The 20,134-nt window shown below is 41.1% G+C and overlaps 1 protein-coding gene across 3 annotated transcripts in view; it reads left to right on the top strand.

Moving 5' to 3' along the window:
* Positions 1–20,134, top strand: part of si:dkeyp-9d4.3 (caskin-1) — a 71,316-nt gene that overhangs the window by 40,248 nt on the left and 10,934 nt on the right. The window contains exons 4-16 of one of the 3 annotated variants that reach the window (XM_012873870.3): positions 1,426–1,571; positions 1,838–1,933; positions 3,844–3,965; positions 6,293–6,401; positions 6,627–6,735; positions 7,512–7,606; positions 8,333–8,447; positions 8,954–9,232; positions 11,718–11,816; positions 13,506–13,690; positions 16,932–17,013; positions 19,256–19,323; positions 19,798–19,905. In XM_012873870.3, coding sequence (XP_012729324.2) covers positions 1,426–1,571; positions 1,838–1,933; positions 3,844–3,965; positions 6,293–6,401; positions 6,627–6,735; positions 7,512–7,606; positions 8,333–8,447; positions 8,954–9,232; positions 11,718–11,816; positions 13,506–13,690; positions 16,932–17,013; positions 19,256–19,323; positions 19,798–19,905 — 1,613 coding nt within the window. The remainder of the gene's footprint in view (positions 1–1,425; positions 1,572–1,837; positions 1,934–3,843; positions 3,966–6,292; positions 6,402–6,626; positions 6,736–7,511; positions 7,607–8,332; positions 8,448–8,953; positions 9,233–11,717; positions 11,817–13,505; positions 13,691–16,931; positions 17,014–19,255; positions 19,324–19,797; positions 19,906–20,134) is intronic. The other 2 variants (XM_012873872.3, XM_021322226.2) reach the window with 2 other exon arrangements.

The raw sequence follows: 20,134 nt of genomic DNA, 5'->3' as shown, positions 1-20,134 counted from the left end.
CCGGCGCCAATACGGTAAATACAACTTAATTTTGCACTGGTCATTGTTCTGCTTAAATAATTAAAGCCGCGAGCGGCGTCGATCGGCCCTGCAGCCAAGCGCCTTCGCGCACCGCCGGCCGTCAGCCACCGCAGAAGCATGCGACACATTTGAGTCGGATTGTTTACATTTTTAGCATCTTATTAAAACTCACCCGTCCACGTATGATGGCGATTTCCTTGATGTACATAACCAGATGTGAACTGGTTGTGAGCCTCTAGACCCTTGTAAGCTCTCATTTCCTCAAGAGTGTGCAGAGGGTTTTCACCGAACACCAGGTAATGCATCTGGATTACGGCTAAACAAGGCACCGTGGAGGGCATACGGGTCCATATGGTCGATCACGGAACATTTCCTCAGATATACGTCCTTATCTGGTCGCTCTAGCGTGCTGGCGTACTTATCCATTCGCGATACGATAATACGTGTACGACAACTAGAGATAAGGAAGTGTACCACCCAATATGGCGGACCGGAAGTTGGCCAGTGACGTCAGTGAAAACCCCCTATTTGCACATTCTTACATTTAAAACGGTAGGAAGGAAAGACCATTTCCTACCGGTGGGCATATGAATAGTGTCTAATGGTTGCTTCTTTTTTTTTTTACCTCGATGTGCATGGTGGTAAGATAAACCTGGGTCCTCTTTCACCCTTGTCTGTCCCAGTTCTAGGAGTTTTAAGTCCTTAATTTAACGCTGTGACAGTAGAAATGGACAGATTTAGGCAAATAAATGTTTTTTGTGACCATTTCCTGACTTATAAGGAACTGTTGTCTTTTGAAGAGAGACCATTTTCACATTTTATTTACAATCTAAGGATGACAAGAAGTCATAAAGGAGTAATTAAATGTTATTTAATTTAAAAAGACATAACATCTGTTGCATTTAACATTATTTCCCCCTTTTTTTCTACTATATGAACAAATGTACTCATGTTGATGGTATATTTTTTGCATAACTAGCAAGGTGAGTTTCTGCCATATCAGATAACTGTATTTTAAGTCTTATTAAACATATTTATAATTTTACTAACAAGTGTAGAGGGTGTTGTCTGGCAATTAACTTTGTAACATAGAGGCAAGCTAACATTATTATTTTAAGTGACTTTTCTTTAAACAAAATCGCACATGGTGATTATTCTAGCTTCACTAAACCTTCATTTCTTTATTGTTTTTTTATACAAGATAATAGTGAAGTAATCATCTCCCCCCCTAGTAATTAAGTTTAGTGACTGAATGCCAGAAAAAGAATTAGTGTTTTGCCTGATGTGTAATTGCAAATTGATTGACATGAATGAGGAACTGTATCTGCATGTGTTCACGTGTTCACCTCTGTGTCTGTGTGCATGTGCTTGTGTATGTGTGCTCTGTGTGTGTGTTTTGTGTAGGAATGCGTCCTCTGCATTATGCTGCATGGCAGGGGAAGACTGAACCAATGAAAATGCTGCTGAAAGCAGGCTCATCAGTCAACGGGCAGTCAGATGAAGGACAGATCCCTCTCCACCTGTCAGCTCAGCACGGACACTATGATGGGGTAACTCTGTGTGTGTGTGTGTGTGTGTGTGTGTGTGTGTGTGTGTGTGTGTGTGTGTGTGTGTGTGTGTGTGTGTGTGTGTGTGTGTGTGTGTGTGTGTGTGCGTGTGTGTTTCTGTGAGATGTGTGTGCGTTTCTGTCATCTAGACACAATGATCCATGCATAAAATGTCTTTTTTTTGGTTTGTTTGTTGTTGAGGGTTCTTTTTTTTTTTTACACGACAGGAGAATGAAATGCACCAGTAATGTTCTGTTTGTGTGTTACAGTCAGAAATGTTGCTACAACACCAGTCCAACCCGTGTATCTCAGATGCAGCTGGGAAAACTCCCCTGGACCTCGCCTGTGAATTTGGCCGTGTTGCTGTAAGTACGATAAACAAGAAATACATATTAAATTGTATCTATTTAGATTAAGTACTCCATATTTGATATTTAAAAGGGGCTGCACAGTGGTAGCGCTGTTGCCTTACAGCAAGAAGGTCCTGGGTTTGAGTCCCAGCCATGGGTCTTTCTGGATGGGGTTATCCCTGTGCATGCGTGGGTTTTCTCTGGGTACTCCAGCTTCCTCCCACAGTCCAAAAACATAATTCTTAGCTCTCTAAATTGCCCTTAGGTGTGAGTTTGTGTGCGTCTCTGTTGCCTTGGGAGGGACTGGTAACCTGTCCAGGATGTACTCCGCCTCCTGTACCAATGATTGCCCAGGGGCACAATGACCTGTGACAGGAGGAAGCTGGAATTAAACCCGCAACCTTCCGATTGCAAAACAACTACTCTACACATTGAGCCTGAGTCACCCCGAATAGAATGGATAGATATTTAAAAGAATGCATGTTTTCTGATAAAATGTCTGACAGTGACCAGATCTACAAAAATACATTCATAAAGTTCTATAAAAAAGTCACAATTTACCGTATTTTCCAGACTATAAGTCGCACCAGCCATAAAATGCATAATAAAGAAGGAAAACCCATATATAAGTCGCACTGGAGTATAAGTCGCATTTTTGGGGGAAATTTATTTGATAATATACAACATCAAGAACAGACATGTCATCTTGAAAGGCAATTTTAAATAAAAATAGAACGGAGGCAACAACAGGCTGAATAATTGTACGGTTAGCTTACGCTACATGACACAACTGAGAACGTGCCTGGTATGTTAACATAACATATTAGAAGCTATTAAGATAACTATAGCATAAATAACATGCGAAGAAGTTAACCAAAGCGCCCGTGTCACTACAAATAACTAAACTCCAGTGAAATCTTCATCCTCGGTGTCACTTTCAAATAACTCCGTTAACTCCGGAGGTAGAAGCTGCGGCACTTCCGCTTCTACGTCGCTTACGTCTGATTCAACACGGGCCTAGAGCGCCCTCTTGCGGTTTGGTGTGAAAATAACAGGTGTAATGATATACCGGTAAAAATGTGTAATAATTTCACACATAAGTCGCTCCAGAGTATAAGTCGCACCCCCGGCCAAACTATGAAAAAAAACTGCGACTTATAGTCCGGAAAATACGGTAAATACAGAAATCTGTAAATTTCTCTTCAACGTGGTGCGCTTCAAGTTTGCGACAAAATTAAGGATGTTGCAACATAGGATAAAAGGCCGTATGACCAAAACCAACACAAAGGTCAGACTAGAACTTGCAAATGGACGCAGGGACAAAGATGTTAGTTTCTGAAGGCATGTCCTTTGGTTGGATGAAGCTAAAGCTGAGGTGATTGGCCATTATAACCAATGTTTTACAGGAAAAAGGGGGGAAGTTTGCAAACCTAATTAACTCAAATATGAAGTACGGTAGTGGCAGCATCATGTCGTGTGGGTGTTTGGCTGCTGGAGGAACAGGTGGTCTTCAAAAAGTAGATCGTCATCAAGAAAGAAGATTATATGGAAACATTGAAGAGAAAAAGCAAGCCACCATAAACAATCCTTCCAAATGAACAATGACCCTAATCATAAGCGTCGTGGTTATTTAAGGTATTAAAAGGACAATAAAGTCACTGTTTTGGAGTTGTCATCTCAAAGTCCATAAATAGAAGATTTATGGCCAGCGCTGCAAAGCTTTATGAGCAAGACGGCCTCCAAACGTTACTCAGCTACTCCAGAAATGTGAGAAACTTGTTTTTCCCCGAGTCAAAACAGTTTAAAAAGGCAATTCTACAAAGTCCTGGAGAAATACACGTAACCTTCTGGATTTGTTTTCCAGCTGTATGCGTATAAATCCAGAGCAGATGGGCGTCATGTGACTGAGGTCTTTCTGTGTTCAGGTGGTCCAGCTCCTGCTCAGCAGTAACATGTGTGCAGCCATGCTGGAGCCGAAGCCCTCAGACCCAAACGGAGTCTCACCGCTGCATCTGGCCGCTAAGAACGGACACATAGACGTCATCCGGTGAGAACGAGTCCTGCTTCTCCTCCGTCTTCCTCCTCTGTCGTCTGTCTGTTTCCACGGCTGGAGAAATACAGGAAATAAAACAGAGTCTAGGAATATAACATCCATCTGTTATCTGTCCATCCATCCATCCATCCATCCATCCATCCAACCATCTGTTATCTGTCCATCCATCCATCCAGTTTCTTCCCATCCATCATCTTTCCTTCCTTCCATTCATCTATCTGTTCTTCTTTCCTTCCATCCATCCATCCACCCATCCATCATCTGTCCATCCATCCATCCATCCATCCATCCATCCATCCATCCGTCCATCCATTATCTTTCCTTCCTTCCATCCATCCCTCCTTTCATCCTTTCATCCATTTGTCAGTCTCCAATCCATCCATCCATCCATCCATCCATCCATCCATCTATCCATCCATCATCTTTCCTTACTTCCATCCAGCCATCCATCCATCCATCCTTTCTTCCATCCATCCATCCATCCATCCATCCATCCAGTTTCTTCCCATCCATCATCTTTCCTTCCTTCCATTCATCTATCTGTTCTTCTTTCCTTCCATTCATCCATCCATTCATCCCTCCTTCCTTTCTTCCATCCATCCATCCATCCATCATCTTTCCTTCCTTCCATCCATCCATCCATCCATTATCTTTCCTTCCATCCATCCCTCCTTTCATCCTTTCATCCATTTGTCAGTCTCCAATCCATCCACCCATCCATCATCTGTCCATCCATCCATCCATCCATCCATCATCTTTCCTTACTTCCATCCATCCAGCCATCCATCCATCCATCCTTTCTTCCATCCATCCATCCATCCATCCATCCATCCATTCATCCATCCATCCATCCATCCAGTTTCTTCCCATCCATCATCTTTCCTTCCTTCCATTCATCTATCTGTTCTTCTTTCCTTCCATTCATCCATTCATCCATCCCTCCTTCCTTTCTTCCATCCATCCATCCACCCATCCATCATCCATCCATCCATCCATCCATCATCTTTCCTTCCTTCCATCCATCCATCCATCCATTATCTTTCCTTCCTTCCATCCATCCCTCCTTTCATCCTTTCATCCATTTGTCAGTCTCCAATCCATCCATCCATCCATCCATCCATCCATCCATCCATCCATCCATCCATCCATCCATCCATTCATCCATCCATCCTTTGTCCTTTCTTCCATGCTGACATAATTTAAATAAACTCAAAGTAATATTTAACTTTCATGTTTTTACATGAATAGAAACTAGTAAATTAGAGCCCGGTAAAGTCTGGGTTTCTAACATGAAACTTGGGGATGAACTCTGCCTTTAATACTGTGACTATAGTAGAAATATTAATCACAGCTTCCTGATCTAATCACAAGACATGGACTGTCAGAAGCTTTGCTCGTGTCCACAGCGCCCTGTCGTCCTCTTCCTCCATTCTTCACGCGTCATCTGCCATTTGTTTTAGTTCTCTACTTTTCTATTAAACATGACCTTCTTCCCCTAAGTTTCAAATGATAATAGTCGTTTAAGTTACGCAGCAGTAAATTCAGCTTCTCTGTATTAATTAGAGAAAGTACTCTTCTGATCGCTGTCTGTGTTTGCTGGTTTGATTTTATTGGAAGCAGAGAAACTGAACCAAAGCCAGAGCAAACACAGCGTGGAGCCCTGTTGTTCAACACAAAAAACCCACAGACTGTTGAACACAATCTGCATGAACTTCAGGACTGCAGTCTGACTCCTTTTCTGTGCATCTGCTACTTAAACGAAGACCTAAACAGACGATTAGAGTGATAAAACAGCTTCTAATGGCAGATAAGCTCTTCAGATACATGAAAGCGTAAAGCAAAACTGCGTCTGCTGGCATTTCTTCTGACAACGCTGACTGCTTTCATCTGATAAAAAAAAAAAAAAAAAACACCAAACTGACGGACACTGAGTTTCATAAATTGGATTTTCTCAATAGGAGCTTTTTTTTTTTTAAGGCTGCTTAGATGTTGTCCTTACTTGGCTTATAAGTGGAGAACAACTTTGTTTACTTGGTTCCTGCTCTCACTGGAAGGCCGCCAGCCGTCGTCAGCAAAAACGAAAGAAAAGAAAGAGAACACAAGATGCAGCCTAACGAAGCAATAAAGCAAAAATAAAGTCCAAACATTTTAATTTTACCGTGATAATCTTTAGGAATGATACAATAAAAGCAATTTATGATGCATTGCAACCTAAATCTTTGTCAGTTCTAGCATTTAAGTGCAATTTTTTTGTTTTTATGTTGTCCCTTTGACGTTTTAAACTAAACGAAAGTGTAATTTTAGCTAATCTTGTGTTGCAGCTTGTTGATCCAGGCTGGTATAGACATCAACAGGCAGTCTGAGTGTGGCACTGCCCTACATCAGGCTGCCCTCTGTGGGAAGACGGAGGTGGTGCGGCTGCTGCTGGATGTGAGTCTGACTGTTTTCCTTAAAGGTGTTTCTATTTGAGCTTTTGAGCAAATTTACACCTCGCTGTTACACTGTGCAATGCAAAAACATCTCTGGAACAGGTTCATTTGGTGCATAAAAACACAGGATGTGGCCAGACCGTTTGGCTGCAGCCACCGTCTCCCTGATGCTGATTAGGATCCCAGGTTTGCTGATTTTTCTGTCTCCTATTGGTTCATTCCGTAGAGCGGCATCAGTGCAGGAGTGAGAAACACCCTGAGCCAAACGGCCTTGGACATCGTCAACCAGTTCACCACCACACAGGCCAGCCGCGAGATTAAACAGTTACTGAGAGGTGAGGCCTTTTAGTGCAAGCGTTCACATTTATGCCGTTACACATTTTGATCACCGCTGTCGCAGCAATAATAGAAAAACATTCATGGAAAGAAAAAGAAAGTGCAAACTTACTGCTTCAACGGGAATTTGGAGGAAGAGTAGCTTTCAGGTGCTACTGATCAGATGTGACCAGGAGTAAATTTGTGTATATGCCTTAGAAAATTATATTATGTAAATGTTATAGGTAATGGATGAAATGTGTCTGTTTTGTGGTTACGTTGAGGAACAAACGAATGAATAGTGAATGTAATCCGACATATTTATGCAAGTGAATAAAAAGAGGAAAAACTCAAGGTTTTATGCAAGGTTTCAAGGTCTTGCCGGAGTTGTGTTGTTGTGGAAATTCCTGGCAGATATTTCGTGACAACGCAGCAAAAACTGCTAAAACTAAGCTGTTACAAAACCTCTTGATTGCAAGATACACCAAAGTTAATTAACAGCCACTTAGGAACTTCTAAAGAGTTAAACGCAGCTCGCGAGCCGCAGGTTGCGGACACCAGGTCCGGGTTTTACATTTAAGTATGAGGCTTTTTCAGCCTAGTGAGGGAAAAAAGGGGTTCTTGCCATCTGGTCTGTAAGGAATTTTGTGTATATATATATATATATATATATATATGGAAATGTTAATTTCTTTTTTCACAGAATGTGAGATATGTAGATATATTAAGAGTTATTCTGCCCACACCCCTGCTGCCTCACCTTCTGCTTTCTCATCTGTGCTCCTTTATTCCGTAGACGCATCGGCTGCGATGCAGGTGCGAGCGCTGAAGGATTACTGCAACAACTACGACCTTACCAGCCTCAACATCAAAGCTGGAGACATCATCACGGTACGTTCACTAACAACGTCAGCGAAATGTTTTATTACCATTTTTTCCACTTGTTTTTGGGCCAGTTGATTCCTTTTAAATATGGACGGCGATGGAACAATAACAACTTATGGGCCTATTCTGCTGGTGGATTTAATTTATTTCAGTCCCCAAAAACCACATTTCCTCTCTCTGGCCTATGAGTAGTTCGGAGAAAATGACTAATTGACGAACTGTTTCCAAGACTGGTATAAATATATAATATAATCAGTATAAAACGTCGTCTGGCAGGCTGCTTCTTTCCTTGCCAAAAACAATGAGGTATGGAGAGACCAGAGCTGCAGAGGTTTGATAGGGCGAAGGGACCAAATAGCCAGCACTACACTTCTTTTGTCTGTCCCTATAGCCCCCCTGATATATGACAGCAGCATAATAATTCTGCTATAGGGTTTGTTTTTAGTATGCAACCCCAAGATTATTAGCACATTTAATAAAAAACACTTAAGGAAAACTTTCATGGTGCAGATGTAATTTACTAGTCCTCAGCAGCAAATGCTTTGATGCATTCACAGACCAGAAGAAGTTTTGTGGTTTTATTTTCCAGCTGAAAATAAAACGTTTGGTTCCGGTCATCTGCTGAGCAATCGGTGCATCATCCACTTCATAATTTTATTTTGGGCCACTAAGAGCTCACAGGTCAGATCGCCGTGCCGACGCGAGGATGTCACGGCCGGTGTTTGTGCGCAGGTGTTGGAGCAGCACTCGGACGGCCGGTGGAAAGGCTGCATCCACGACAACCGCACCGGAAACGACCGCGTGGGCTACTTCCCGTCCAACATCGCCGAGGTCATCAAGCGGGCAGGTGACCACCCACATGACAGCTGTGTGTGTGTGGGTGTGGGTGGGCGTGTGTGGGCAGCTTGTGTGAGCTCTTTGCATGTGTTCTGTGGTAGGTAGCGGCAGCTAACGGCCTCCGTCGACCTGTCGATCATCGCCATTGATCAAACATTGTCCTCTGCTGGTTGTTTACCTCCCCTCCTTTAAGGTTCTGCTCCGTCTGTCTCTCTCCTTAATCTATACGCCCCCCCACCCCCTCCCCTGCCCCCCTTCTCTTCCTACGACTGCTTTATTAGATGCTTTTTGTTCATTCTGTCTGTTTGCTTTGTTGCTTATACAGATATATTCCTTCCGGATATATATGGATATTTTCTGTTCTCTGGTTTTAATTTCAATCAGTTCTATTTTTATGCATTTTTTAACTTTTTGACTGATCAGTTGTCGTTATGTTGTCGTTGTGTTGTTGTTTTTGTTTTGCAACCCCCCCCCCCCCCTCTCCTCCCCCTCCCCCTCCTACCGGCTTGTGTCCAGGCCACTCCCCCTCCCAGCAGTGCCACACCCTCCTCCTCCGCCGGCCCAACCCCTGCCCCATTGCCTCAGCCAACGGACACCCATACCCCCCCACCAAAGTCCTCCCCCTTCATCTGCATCTGCCTCCCCCTCCTCCCCTCCATTCCAGCGCACAGTCCCTCCCTCGATTCTCCTCGTTCGGGTATGTTCCTCTTCCCATCTCTCCTCCTTCTCTGTCTACTCCTCCTCTGTCCACTTCTCCTCCTCTCTCCACTCCTCAGGAGCAGCAAAGTCAGACAGGTACATACTGTAAACCACAGATAAGCATCCTTTCTTCTTTCTTTTTTTTTTTTTTTTACGCTGTTTGGCCCGAAATCACATCGACTGTCAGCTTGTTGGCTACGGCTTTACTTAAAGTGTCAGTTCACACAGATGGACAAAAGCATTTTTATTTTAAAAATTGAAATGGAGATAAATATGTGTTTTGTTTTTTTTGCTTATTTAAATTTAGTCCTACCTGTTTATGTTAGTAATCTGGGTGATTTGACACTTTAGCAGAAATACTTTATCAATAGCTGCAGTCAAACTACCTCACGTGCAAAAGTCTTGCTTTATTTCCCCACGTGTTCCTTCTTAGTAGCCAATATTTTCTGTAATCTGCTCTTCATCAGCAGGTTTCCAGGCTCTCTATAGGAGTTTTAAAATTTGATCTTTGAATCTTTGCTGCTATTTCACTCATTTACACTCCAGTGGACAAAGAGCGTCAATAACAGCAGGAATCTGTGAGGGGTTAAATGCTCTTTTATGGCCGTGTCACTCTAACATATAAACTCAAGCATCAAAAGACTCCCAAAAAACCAAGCATTACATTTCAATTGAATCTTTAGGCCTTTTATTACCAGCATAAAAAATTATAATCTGCATACATAGACAGCACGATGGAGTTCTTACTGTCGACCCCATGAAAGGTCAAGGAACCGGAGCTAGGAGCTATAATTAGAACATTTCAGATGGAAGCCTTTAAAACATCGACTGGTGCGTCTCAAATAAACTCAAATGTTGTAAATTAATCTATCAGAAGCTTCCATCATCTGGCCGTTTAAAAGGCATAGTGATCTAAGTGTATATAAACGTCCAAATATGAAGAAAGTGATAAATTATTGTGAAAAAATAATCCTACTCTCATTGTTCTTGCATTTAATAAATTATTTCGGTAATTCCAACAGACCTAAAATAGGTCTAAATTGAGTGTTTTGATTCATTATGGACATACATTTTCATAAAAATAATATATTAATATTTATATATAAATATTTTAATTATAATTTTATATGACTCTAGATCTTTATATAATTACACCTGATTGTGGTTTTTAACCCCTATTTGGGTGTCAGTCGACTTTTTAAAAAAAAATCTGAAATCTCAACCCAAACCAAAATAGTTATGAGCATCCTCCTGCTGGTTGATGTTACTTTTTATCTTAAAGTCATATAACAATGACAAATTTTCCTTACGGGTGACCAATAACTAGGTTTAAGAAAATGACTTACACGATTAATTTTTATCCCAGGTAAAAAATAAAATCCCCCCCAAGATTAGTGCAGATTGAGGTGCGGTCTGCACCATTTATAACGGAACGAAATGTCCAGTTGTCATAAAATATCAAAAATATGAAGCATGGCAGAAAGAAAACAATGTTTCAGCATTATCAAGGTGATTCCCAGCATCTTAGCGGAGAAGCTGCTGCATCGACTGAAGGACGATGCATTCCTGCTGGATTTCTTCCTGGTTTCTGTCAAACATGATGTTTGTTTAATCATAATGATTTCAGATACTGTGGCTGAGGGTCGGCCTTACTTTTAGGTCAGAATCTAGTTCTATTGTCCTTCATTTGTCAACTTCACTCCTTTTTAAGCAAACGGAGCTCAACTGGCTATCAAAGTCAGGAAGGAGTTAAAAATTAGTGAAAAAAAGCAGCCAAAGAAAATATTTTAAAGACCATCAGAGCACCCAGAAATCTGTTGATCAAGACCAGTTCAGCAAACTGGAAGAAACTCTGAAACATGACAAACGTAGGCATGGTTTAAACCTTTGCGCTGTGCTCTTTACATTATTAAGAGGTCATCTTCTGCACAGTACCAGTCAAGATCGTAGAAAGCAGCTCGCTACACTTGAAACAATTGACTTGCACTTTATTTTTTCCTGTATTTTACATGAAACTCCACATGAATGTGTTATTATACAGTATAAGTGTGGTTTAATGTTAAAGTGAGATAATTGGAAACCGTATCAGCACTCATCACATGCAGTAGGTTATCTTAGACAGATGCAACATTTCTGATTCATTATTAAAACAGAGAGAAAACGCTGAAGTTAGTTTCAGTGAATGTTTCGCCAGCTGTCCGGTTGTTCGTGTAGAACAGGGATGGCGGTATCTCTCACCTCGTCTACATCGTTTGTTTGGGTGTTAACAAAGCGTCACAAAGGGAACCTAAAGGTCTGATTGTCGTTAAAGGTAATGACTTAGAGGAGATACATTCTGAAATCATTTGACATTTAATAAATACTGGCTGAGCCGGGTCAGGATGGTTGTTTGAAACCCGAAGCTTTAGGGGTGGCTGTGTAGCTTCCAGTGGTTGTATAGGTGAGCGGCTTTATGTGTAGATATGCATCGCGCTCATTGTCATAGAAACATTCCTGCTGATTAGTAGAAGCTGACCTCAGAAAGGCTTTGGAGATGTTCCTCGGTTGCTGTAAAAAGTGTGTATATGTGCACATTTGACAGGATCTCGCACTGCAGAGCTGAGTCCGCAGGGCTCGCCCACTTTAGGACATCAGAGCAGCACCAGCGAGGACATCTGGGTCCTACGCAAACCGGTGGCAGGTAAGCTCATAGCTCTGTGTGGAAGAGATTTTAATTTCTACAGTGGCCTTCTGTGTTACCTACAAATAAACATCTTTATACTCTGCTTGGTAAAGATCCAGTCTTTCTTGTAATCTTTTGAAGTTGTGTCAGTTCTCCAGACCTTCTGAAAGTTTTTTTTCTTTGGACTTTAGCTGCATTTGTCTTCCTTTTCTCTTTTACTCCAACAGTCCAGTGTTTTCTTGGAAATTAGGAACGTTCTCAAATCAGAGTCAAAAGAACCACGCCTCAACATCCAGTTTACAGCAGAGAAACAGTATTTCTTTCAGAAACAGGAAATGAATGGAGCAGTCCAGAATCTGCTGGTTGTTCCTCTAAAGACTAAAGGAGGACAGGACCTTTAGGTCTGCAGCTCCTAAACTGTGGAGCAGTCTGCCGCTGCAACTCTGGCTTTGTTGACTCAATGAACGTTAGAGTTGTTAAAAAAAAAGTTTTTGTCTGCAAGGCTTTAAAGTCATGCTTTCTTTGTGGTTCTTTATTCTTGCTTTATATGTGTAACTTGTGTTGCACAAAACTTTATCTGACTTTATGTCTGTGATTGACGCATACTTACTCAGTCAGTAAAGTTATGTGGGAGCAGGTTGTTTCTTTTCTTCAGGCTGCTGGAGTCAAAATATCTCAGGATGCAAGATGTCTGGTATGTGTTGACACAAACCTGGTTCACCCCTGGGCATAGGAGTGTTTTCGTTATGATTCATACGGCAGAATTGAAACTAATAAAATGGACAACACCATAAAAATTCACAAAAACAGTTTTCATCTTGCAGCTGTTGTTGAACTGAACAAGATCTAGAGGAACTTTCCGCATTGAATGGACTCTGCGTCTTGGCTGATGTGTTTACTCTCCTAATGATTTAATTTGGCTTGGTTAGAACTTTGGAATGTTTTTTTAAGATACGTATTTTCTTTAATCTGCTATGTGTTCGTCCAGAGACCCATTGAGCACAACTGCCAGGTTGTTTGATAGCACACATCTGGAGGCTTAGAGGGGTTCAAATCTGGTTCCTGAGCTTCTTCCAAGACCGCCTGGTGCATGGAGCCAAAAATAATAGAAGGTTATCCTGGACTGAAAGTGGCTGCTTCTTTGTAAATCAACACATTTACTAAAAACGAAATGAATGATTTGAAACTGCAACAAATGAGAATCACAAGCCTTTAATTTTAGTTTATCGGCAAATAAGCGGCTAACCTCCAAGGACTGTGCTGTTTTCCTCATCGCTATCGCTCAACCCTCTGCACAAATCCTCGTGATAGTTTGAATTACTGCTACTGTCTGACTCTTCATCGCTGTTTGGTTGCAGAGGGTAATTTGGCAGCCTGTGTGTCCCTGATAATCATCCTTCAGCTACCTTAAAATCCTTCCAAGCATAACAGTTTGTTTCTCTTTTTAAACTTGAACAGTGCACTTAGCGTTCAACAAGTGCCAAAATCGTATTTACTTTTTATCGTCAAGCTGTGCATAATGGTGGGTCGGCATTTTCTACTCAAAATATCCAGATACTTTACTGGAAATGAGCAAAAACGCGGCCAAAGTCCAAAGTAAATCTTTAAAGCTGGTCAGTCACACAGCGCCACTTTGAAAGATTACAGAAAAGTCTGGCTTTTTTTTGGAGGACCTTTGCTCAGTCGTGTTGGTGTTAACGTCTGAAGGTGGCGAGCGCAGTGGCAGCGTGTGCAGCCTGGGCAGCGTCCGCTCCACCAGCAGCCTGCAGGGATCCGGAAACACCCATGTCCTGACTACACCGGCCCCGAGTCCTCACCCGGCCCCCACGCCGGGCCTCAACACTCACGGCCTCAACGCTCCGGGGCTGCACGCACAATCCGAGGGGGTCAAGGTGAGAGGCCTCCTGAGCGTGCACCGGTTTTTACCACACTTCTGCTTTTAACTTTCACTAAAACAACAGGCAAGCCGTTTCCTGGAAACAGCAAAACATTTTCAGGAAGCAAACAGAACTGTGTTTACCGTGTTAACCGCAGCTACACATCCTGCTTCAGGTTGTTTTTCCGTCGGAGGGAGCAGCATCACCTTTTTTTCAACGTTCAAACCAGGTGCATTTTGGTTTTTTTCTTTCACTTTTGGTTTAACTCTAATTTTGTAGGTTGAATTCCCACCGCTCAGAAAGACAGAGCTGTATTTTAAAAGGGTAAAAAAAAAAAAAAAGATTTTATTTTCCGTTGTGGTAACGGTTCTGCACAGTTGACAGATTAAAATGTGATAAAGCTTAAAAGTGAAAGTAGTTATGACGCCATGTCTGCACTTAGAATTTGCAAGATTAAATCTGACCTATAACTTGCAACTTGCAACACTCACACCTAAAAAAATAGTTAAGTTATATATACGGAGTTTTCCATTTATTAAGTTTATTGAAATGTATGAGTTTTGCATGTTATTTATAGAAATATTCTCTCTGTCATATAGTTCCTTGCTAAACTTTTTATAGTGTTTGGTCTTTTTCTAGCATTATTACACTCAATAAAGTACATCATTTTGAAGTGGAATAAAAACGACAACAAAACAAAACATGGTACATTTGTAAAATAAAAATCTGTTTCAAAAACTAAACAATACAATTATGGTGTGTATTTGCACGCGGCTTCCTGAGTAAATGTGTCAAATCACCTTTCATTATTACAGCTGCAAGTCCTTTGTGGTATTTCTGTCCTGGATTTGCACACCGACTGAGGCTTGTTCTCATTATTTGCAAAACAGCTCAAGGTCGTTCAGACTGGATGCAGAGAGTCTGTGAAAATCAGTTTGAAAGTACTGCCACGGATTCTCAATTTGTCACAATGCTATGTTGTTTGGTTATTAGTTTTTAGGTTCCTTGGATGGTGCATCTTTCAGTTAGCTTGGTGTGTGTATAGTTTACCGGTGTTTCATGCCCTTCTGGTTTCCCACCCTAGTTGCCTTCCCCTCTGCATGTATCTCTGTTGATTATCTCACACCTCCAGATGATTATTGCCCAGCATATTTAAGTTCCTGGTTTCTGTTCAGTCTTCACTGGATGCTTCGTTAACCTTCGTTAACATGTTGGTTTATCTGGTTACAACCTTACCTGAAGTGCCGTGCGTGTTCGCTGCACTGTTGGTCCTTGACAACTGCAAATCATGACACTATTAGGCTTGACAAGGATGGCCTCTAACTCAAGAGGACAATTTGACCCATCTTCCTTTCAGCGTTGAAAGAAAGCCACTTTTCCATACAGGCCTGTTTTTTTTGTGCACAGCTGATATTTATCCTGTAGACAGATTCTTCCACCTGAGCTGCGGATCGCTGCAGCTCCTCCAGACTTGGGGTGAGGGCTGCTTCTCTTCTCCCGTCGGTTTTGGTGGACAAGTCATGTCTTGGTAGATTTTAATTTATGTCTGCAAAAACATGTTCATGATGTAAATTGGAGAAACACTGAGAATTAAAATAATAATAATAATAATTTAGACAGACAGACAGATGTCAAGGTAGTATCAAAAGCCTTTGTTATTTTTCACAAATTGAATTAGGATTAAAAAATGTCATTGTGTTTAAACAAGCTTTGTTTTGTTCAGATAGAGCAATTTCGATGAGGTCTCACTAGTCTAAATGTCTCATATTTTCAACCTTGAGGTGGTCAAATGGATTTTAGACTCATTTAAAATGACTAAATATTAAATCAGAAGCTGTATATCTGAGACCAGTTTCAGTGTCGTCCGCCACTAATGCAATACAGCAGGATTTTCTTACAGTACCCCGACTGTTCACACTACAAGGGGTTGCCTATTGCTACAGACTAAACATGCAAACAAGCAAAAGTAAATGCTTTCAGTGCACTATACTCAGATAACTTTTTTTATTTTGACCTAAGGGGCTGCTCTGGGCAAAACATACCACCCCTGCTCTCCATTTTCAGAAGATGCGTTGAACAGATTCATTTCACATCACTGGATGTTGTTTTATTATCCCAACTTTTTATTTTCTACCACACTACCGCTGACCTGTCTCATTTCAGATTTTCATTTGGAAAAAATGTCAAAAAGCATAATTTTTCTTCCACGTGACGATTGGTTGCCATTTTGTGTGGCTCTGTTGCAGGGGTCTGCAAGCTGGGGCTCCAAAGCCACAAGTGGCTCTTAATAATTTTGGCTAAAAATTATAAATAACCAACTCATGTTTTTAAGTACAGATATTAAAACAAATGGAGGTTTTGGATTGTTTTTTATTTAATGTTTGCATTGCATTTACACAACACTTTTATGTTTTCCTTTATTTTGCAACCTAAAAATGGAAGTACACTGCAAAAACAGAACTAGAAATAAATAAAATTTTCAAAATTTTCTTTAAAATTAGTGCATTTGTCCTTGATTTGAGCAGGTAAATAGGATGATTTGCCAATGGAATGAGATTTTTGCACTTAAAATAGAAACAATTTATCGCCATCATCTTATTTTAAGTGCATGATGTCTAATTATCTTATTTTAGGGCTCAAAATACTCATTCCGTTGGCAGATAATCTTATTTACCTGCTCAAATCAAGAATAAATACACTAACTTTAAGAATATTTTACTTATTTTTAGATCCGTTTTTGCAGTGTAGAGTTATGGCTCCTTATAAATGACAAGACATTTCCTACAGTGGATATTTTTTCAAAACTCATAAGTCATGGTTTTTCAAAAGGTCATGCGACATTAGTGGCTCTAGCTGAGTTTTATTGAGTTGGACTGAGGGCAAACATGTCTCTTTGGATCGTAAAGGTCGCCGACTCCTGGTCTATTGCATCTAATCCCAATAAAAAAGAGCTATGGATATTTGTTTTTTGCAAGGCATGGGATTCCTATTATTCCTAATGTAATGTAATTACTTTGTGTAAAGAATCCGTTTTTGAAAAGTGATGTAAAACATTTTTTTAGCTTCTCCATTGCAGACTCCTAAACAGAGTTTTATAGGTGGAGGGTTACATACCAGAATGCCTTCCTCCTTGTTTGCTAAAACTCAAATCACCTCTGGCATTTGTACGACTACGCTGAACTAAACGTTTTTTTATTTTAATTTTTTTGCGTGTCTGCTGATGCGTGTGTGCGTGTGTGTGTTTGTTGTGTTTCAGCTCCTGGCCACTGTGCTTTCTCAGTCGGTGAAAGCGAAGGAGCATCTCTTGGAGCAGTCGCAGTCGGTCGAGCAGTCAGCGAGTGAGCACGCGTCGTCATCTGAGCACAGTCACGTCTTTGAATGTTGCACTTTGAACACACGGCGGTTGTGTTTGTGTGTATAGAGAGCAACAAGCATCGTCAATTTAAATGAAATGCAATGTTTATTTTACAGTGATGACAATTCAGAGTGATCAAGGCCTTGTTCAGGAGTTCCCTCTGGGCTTTCGGCTTTATCTCGCTTTTATTCAGACTGACTGTCTAAAGACCACCTGTCTGTTCACATCAGACACCAGCAGCACTGCCCTCCTCGCCTCTTATATTTCTGCACTTTAATGTTTTATTAATAACAGCCGCTTTATCGTGTAGACAAGTCTTCAGATACATCTGCTCTGAAGCAATCTGGGCTTTTTAAGCTTCAACAGCAGTGGCAAACATGCCTCAGCAAAGCAGGGAAGGAGCTCAAATGACTTTAAGTGAAAAGAGATTACAGATATTTAGGGCCTGGAAAATTCTAAAAAAAAAAAACTCTCAAATTTGATTTCACTGTTTTCTTTTTTTTTTTGGATAAGTACTGAAGAAGAAAATTAGAAGATGGAACATTTGTGATTCCAGACTTTATTCCCTTTTTCTTTGTCTAAATATTGGATCCTTCACTTCTTCCTTCCTTGAATTGTTCCTTGTTTAATTTTCTCCCCTTGCTTGTGTCTTTCATGTGTCCTTACTACCTTCCTTCCTTATGCCCTTCCACGCGTCCTTCATTGTTTCCTTTTATGTCCAAGTTGTATTCTTATTTACTTCCATATTACCTTCCTTTCTTTTGTGTATACCCTACCTACCTCCCTTCCTTTCTTGTGTTCTTCTTTTCCTCCTTCCCTCTGGCCTTCCTTCTGTCATTACTTCTTTCCTTCTGTCCCTCCTTGCATCTCTCCATCTTTTTTCTCTTGTATCCTTATTTCCTTAGTCAAATCCTTGCTTCCTTTCTTGTGCCCTTCCTTTCTCCGTCCCTTCCAAGTTTCTAGATTTTCCAGGTCTGGTATTTATAGCCTGCCGACGGCAGAAACACCTGCCTTGGACACAATGTCAAGTTTAATATTTGTTCAATTTTAAAATGAACATAAAGCCATGTGGACGGTTGTGTCTTAAAAAACATAGAAACCCTGCGTGTTAAAATGCATCTTTAAGATACACCTTAGTACTTTTACAGCTTTGAATTATTAACCAGAATCTATATTGTTCTGAAAATCTGCATTTGTGTTTCTGAGAAAATCTGAATCTGGTAAGCTTTGTTCTCGCCAAGACAAAACATTTATCTTGATTACCCGAGCTTTAATTGCTTACATCCATTAACAGCAAAACACAGTTAAACAAAAATCAATAGAAAGGGAGAGGAAATCTTTTTTTTATTAGTAACAATCATTAATCATTTGATGAGAAACATTGATGAGAAACAAATCTTGTTATCTTGTTGCATAAGTGTGCACACCCATAAACTAATACTCTGTTGAAGCATCTTTTGGTTTAATTTGCAGCATTCCGTTTTTCGAGTTTAGATCTGCCTTCAATTACCAGTCCTGGTTGGATTTTCCTTAAATTTTCTCATCTAAATCCTTTTACTAAGAAGGAATCAGTCAATAAAATTCCTGTCTTCATTATTAACATACCATGGCACATTGAAGACAGCCATCATAAAGCAGAGAGGACATGCGACAACCATCATGAAAGTCATGAAAAGATGGAAAAGATTCAGAGGCTGACAGGTTGTACTGATTGAGCTTTACATGAGACAAAAGCTGTTTCTTACAAAAACAAAACTGACCTAAATCTCCCTGAATCTTCAGGGAGATTGTGTTGCGGTCTGATGAAACAATAGTTGAACTTTTTGAGCTGGATTTACTGTGATTCACTTAAAGACCGCAAATGTTGACCAGTCAGGATATTGTGCTACAGACAGACTCTGATTAAAGATGACTGACTGCAGAATGAAAAGGTTGATCAAACACCAGGTTAGTTTAGGGTGTGCACATTTCAGAGGTCAACTATATAAGGTTTTGGCAATAGTGAAGAAATGCATATCCCCAACTTCGATTTATATTTCTGTCATTTGAGTCGTTCTGTGCTATGAATCTCTGAGACATTGCATAAGGAATATAATGCTTACAATGTGTTTAGTTCAGGTATAATCAGTGAAAAGTTTGCATAGAAAATGCATAGCTTAATTCATTGAATCTGTTGGTCAGTCATCTTTTTACTTTTCTTCCCACTTGTCTCTATTTATCTCAAGGCTCCTCCAGTCGCACAGTTCACGAGCAGCGGTCTTTCGAGCGCAAGACCGAGGAAGATGATGGGAAAGTGAGTAACGATCAAAGACGAAATGCTTTTTACCTCTTTGCCTCTGATTCTCTCGAACTGGGTGATGGGAACCGGGAGAAATGCGCTTCACAATTATGGGGCTCGGTGGGTGCACTCGAACGGATGAGGATGTGTCACCATGGTCACAGGCAGAGTGACAGATGCTGTCTCGCCTTATGTCCGTCCGCCCACACCACCGTGCTGTCTCAACAGTCGGAGACACCCACGGACAGCTGCTCAGATGAAACCGAGGGTTGGATAACCACTGTGTGTTCAAGAATTAAGGTTTAAACAGCTGCAATCACCTGGCGAAGCAAAAGTGTTTTATACGTAGTTAGGATTGGCTAGCTCTTCGTGTTCTTGAATAAACCCTAAAACGAGGGTATCTTGTCGGGTCCGTCTTTTCTGTGCTCTAGAAGAACGCTGTGCCGTCCTATGGGAGCAGTCAGTAGTGTCCTGTGTTTTGTGTTGTAGAAGCAGGCAGTGGTGACGTGGCTGGGAGAGTTTCAGCTGCAGTTCTACACCACTCACTTCCTCACAGCAGGATATGATCTAGACACCATTAGCCGCATGACCCCGGAGGTAAGGTCATGACCAGTGGCGCTTCTCTAACACCCCTCCATCAATCCATCACTGACCCGGATCATGCCATCACGGCCCTCGTGTCTGTGTTACCTGTTCCTCTCGACGCTGTGGGTCCCGAGCCTCAGTCATCACTCTTCATTCCCTGTTTGCTTTATTTGTGTACCTGTTTTTACACATTCGAACGGTCCCGTCTGGTATCACAGTTGGGGAAAATTCACAAAGGAAT

The sequence above is a fragment of the Fundulus heteroclitus genome, chromosome 5 (genome assembly GCF_011125445.2).
Source record: "Fundulus heteroclitus isolate FHET01 chromosome 5, MU-UCD_Fhet_4.1, whole genome shotgun sequence".
Lineage (NCBI taxonomy): Eukaryota > Metazoa > Chordata > Actinopteri > Cyprinodontiformes > Fundulidae > Fundulus > Fundulus heteroclitus.
Note: the sequence above shows the minus strand (reverse complement) of the source record. Positions and strands in the feature narration are given on the sequence as shown.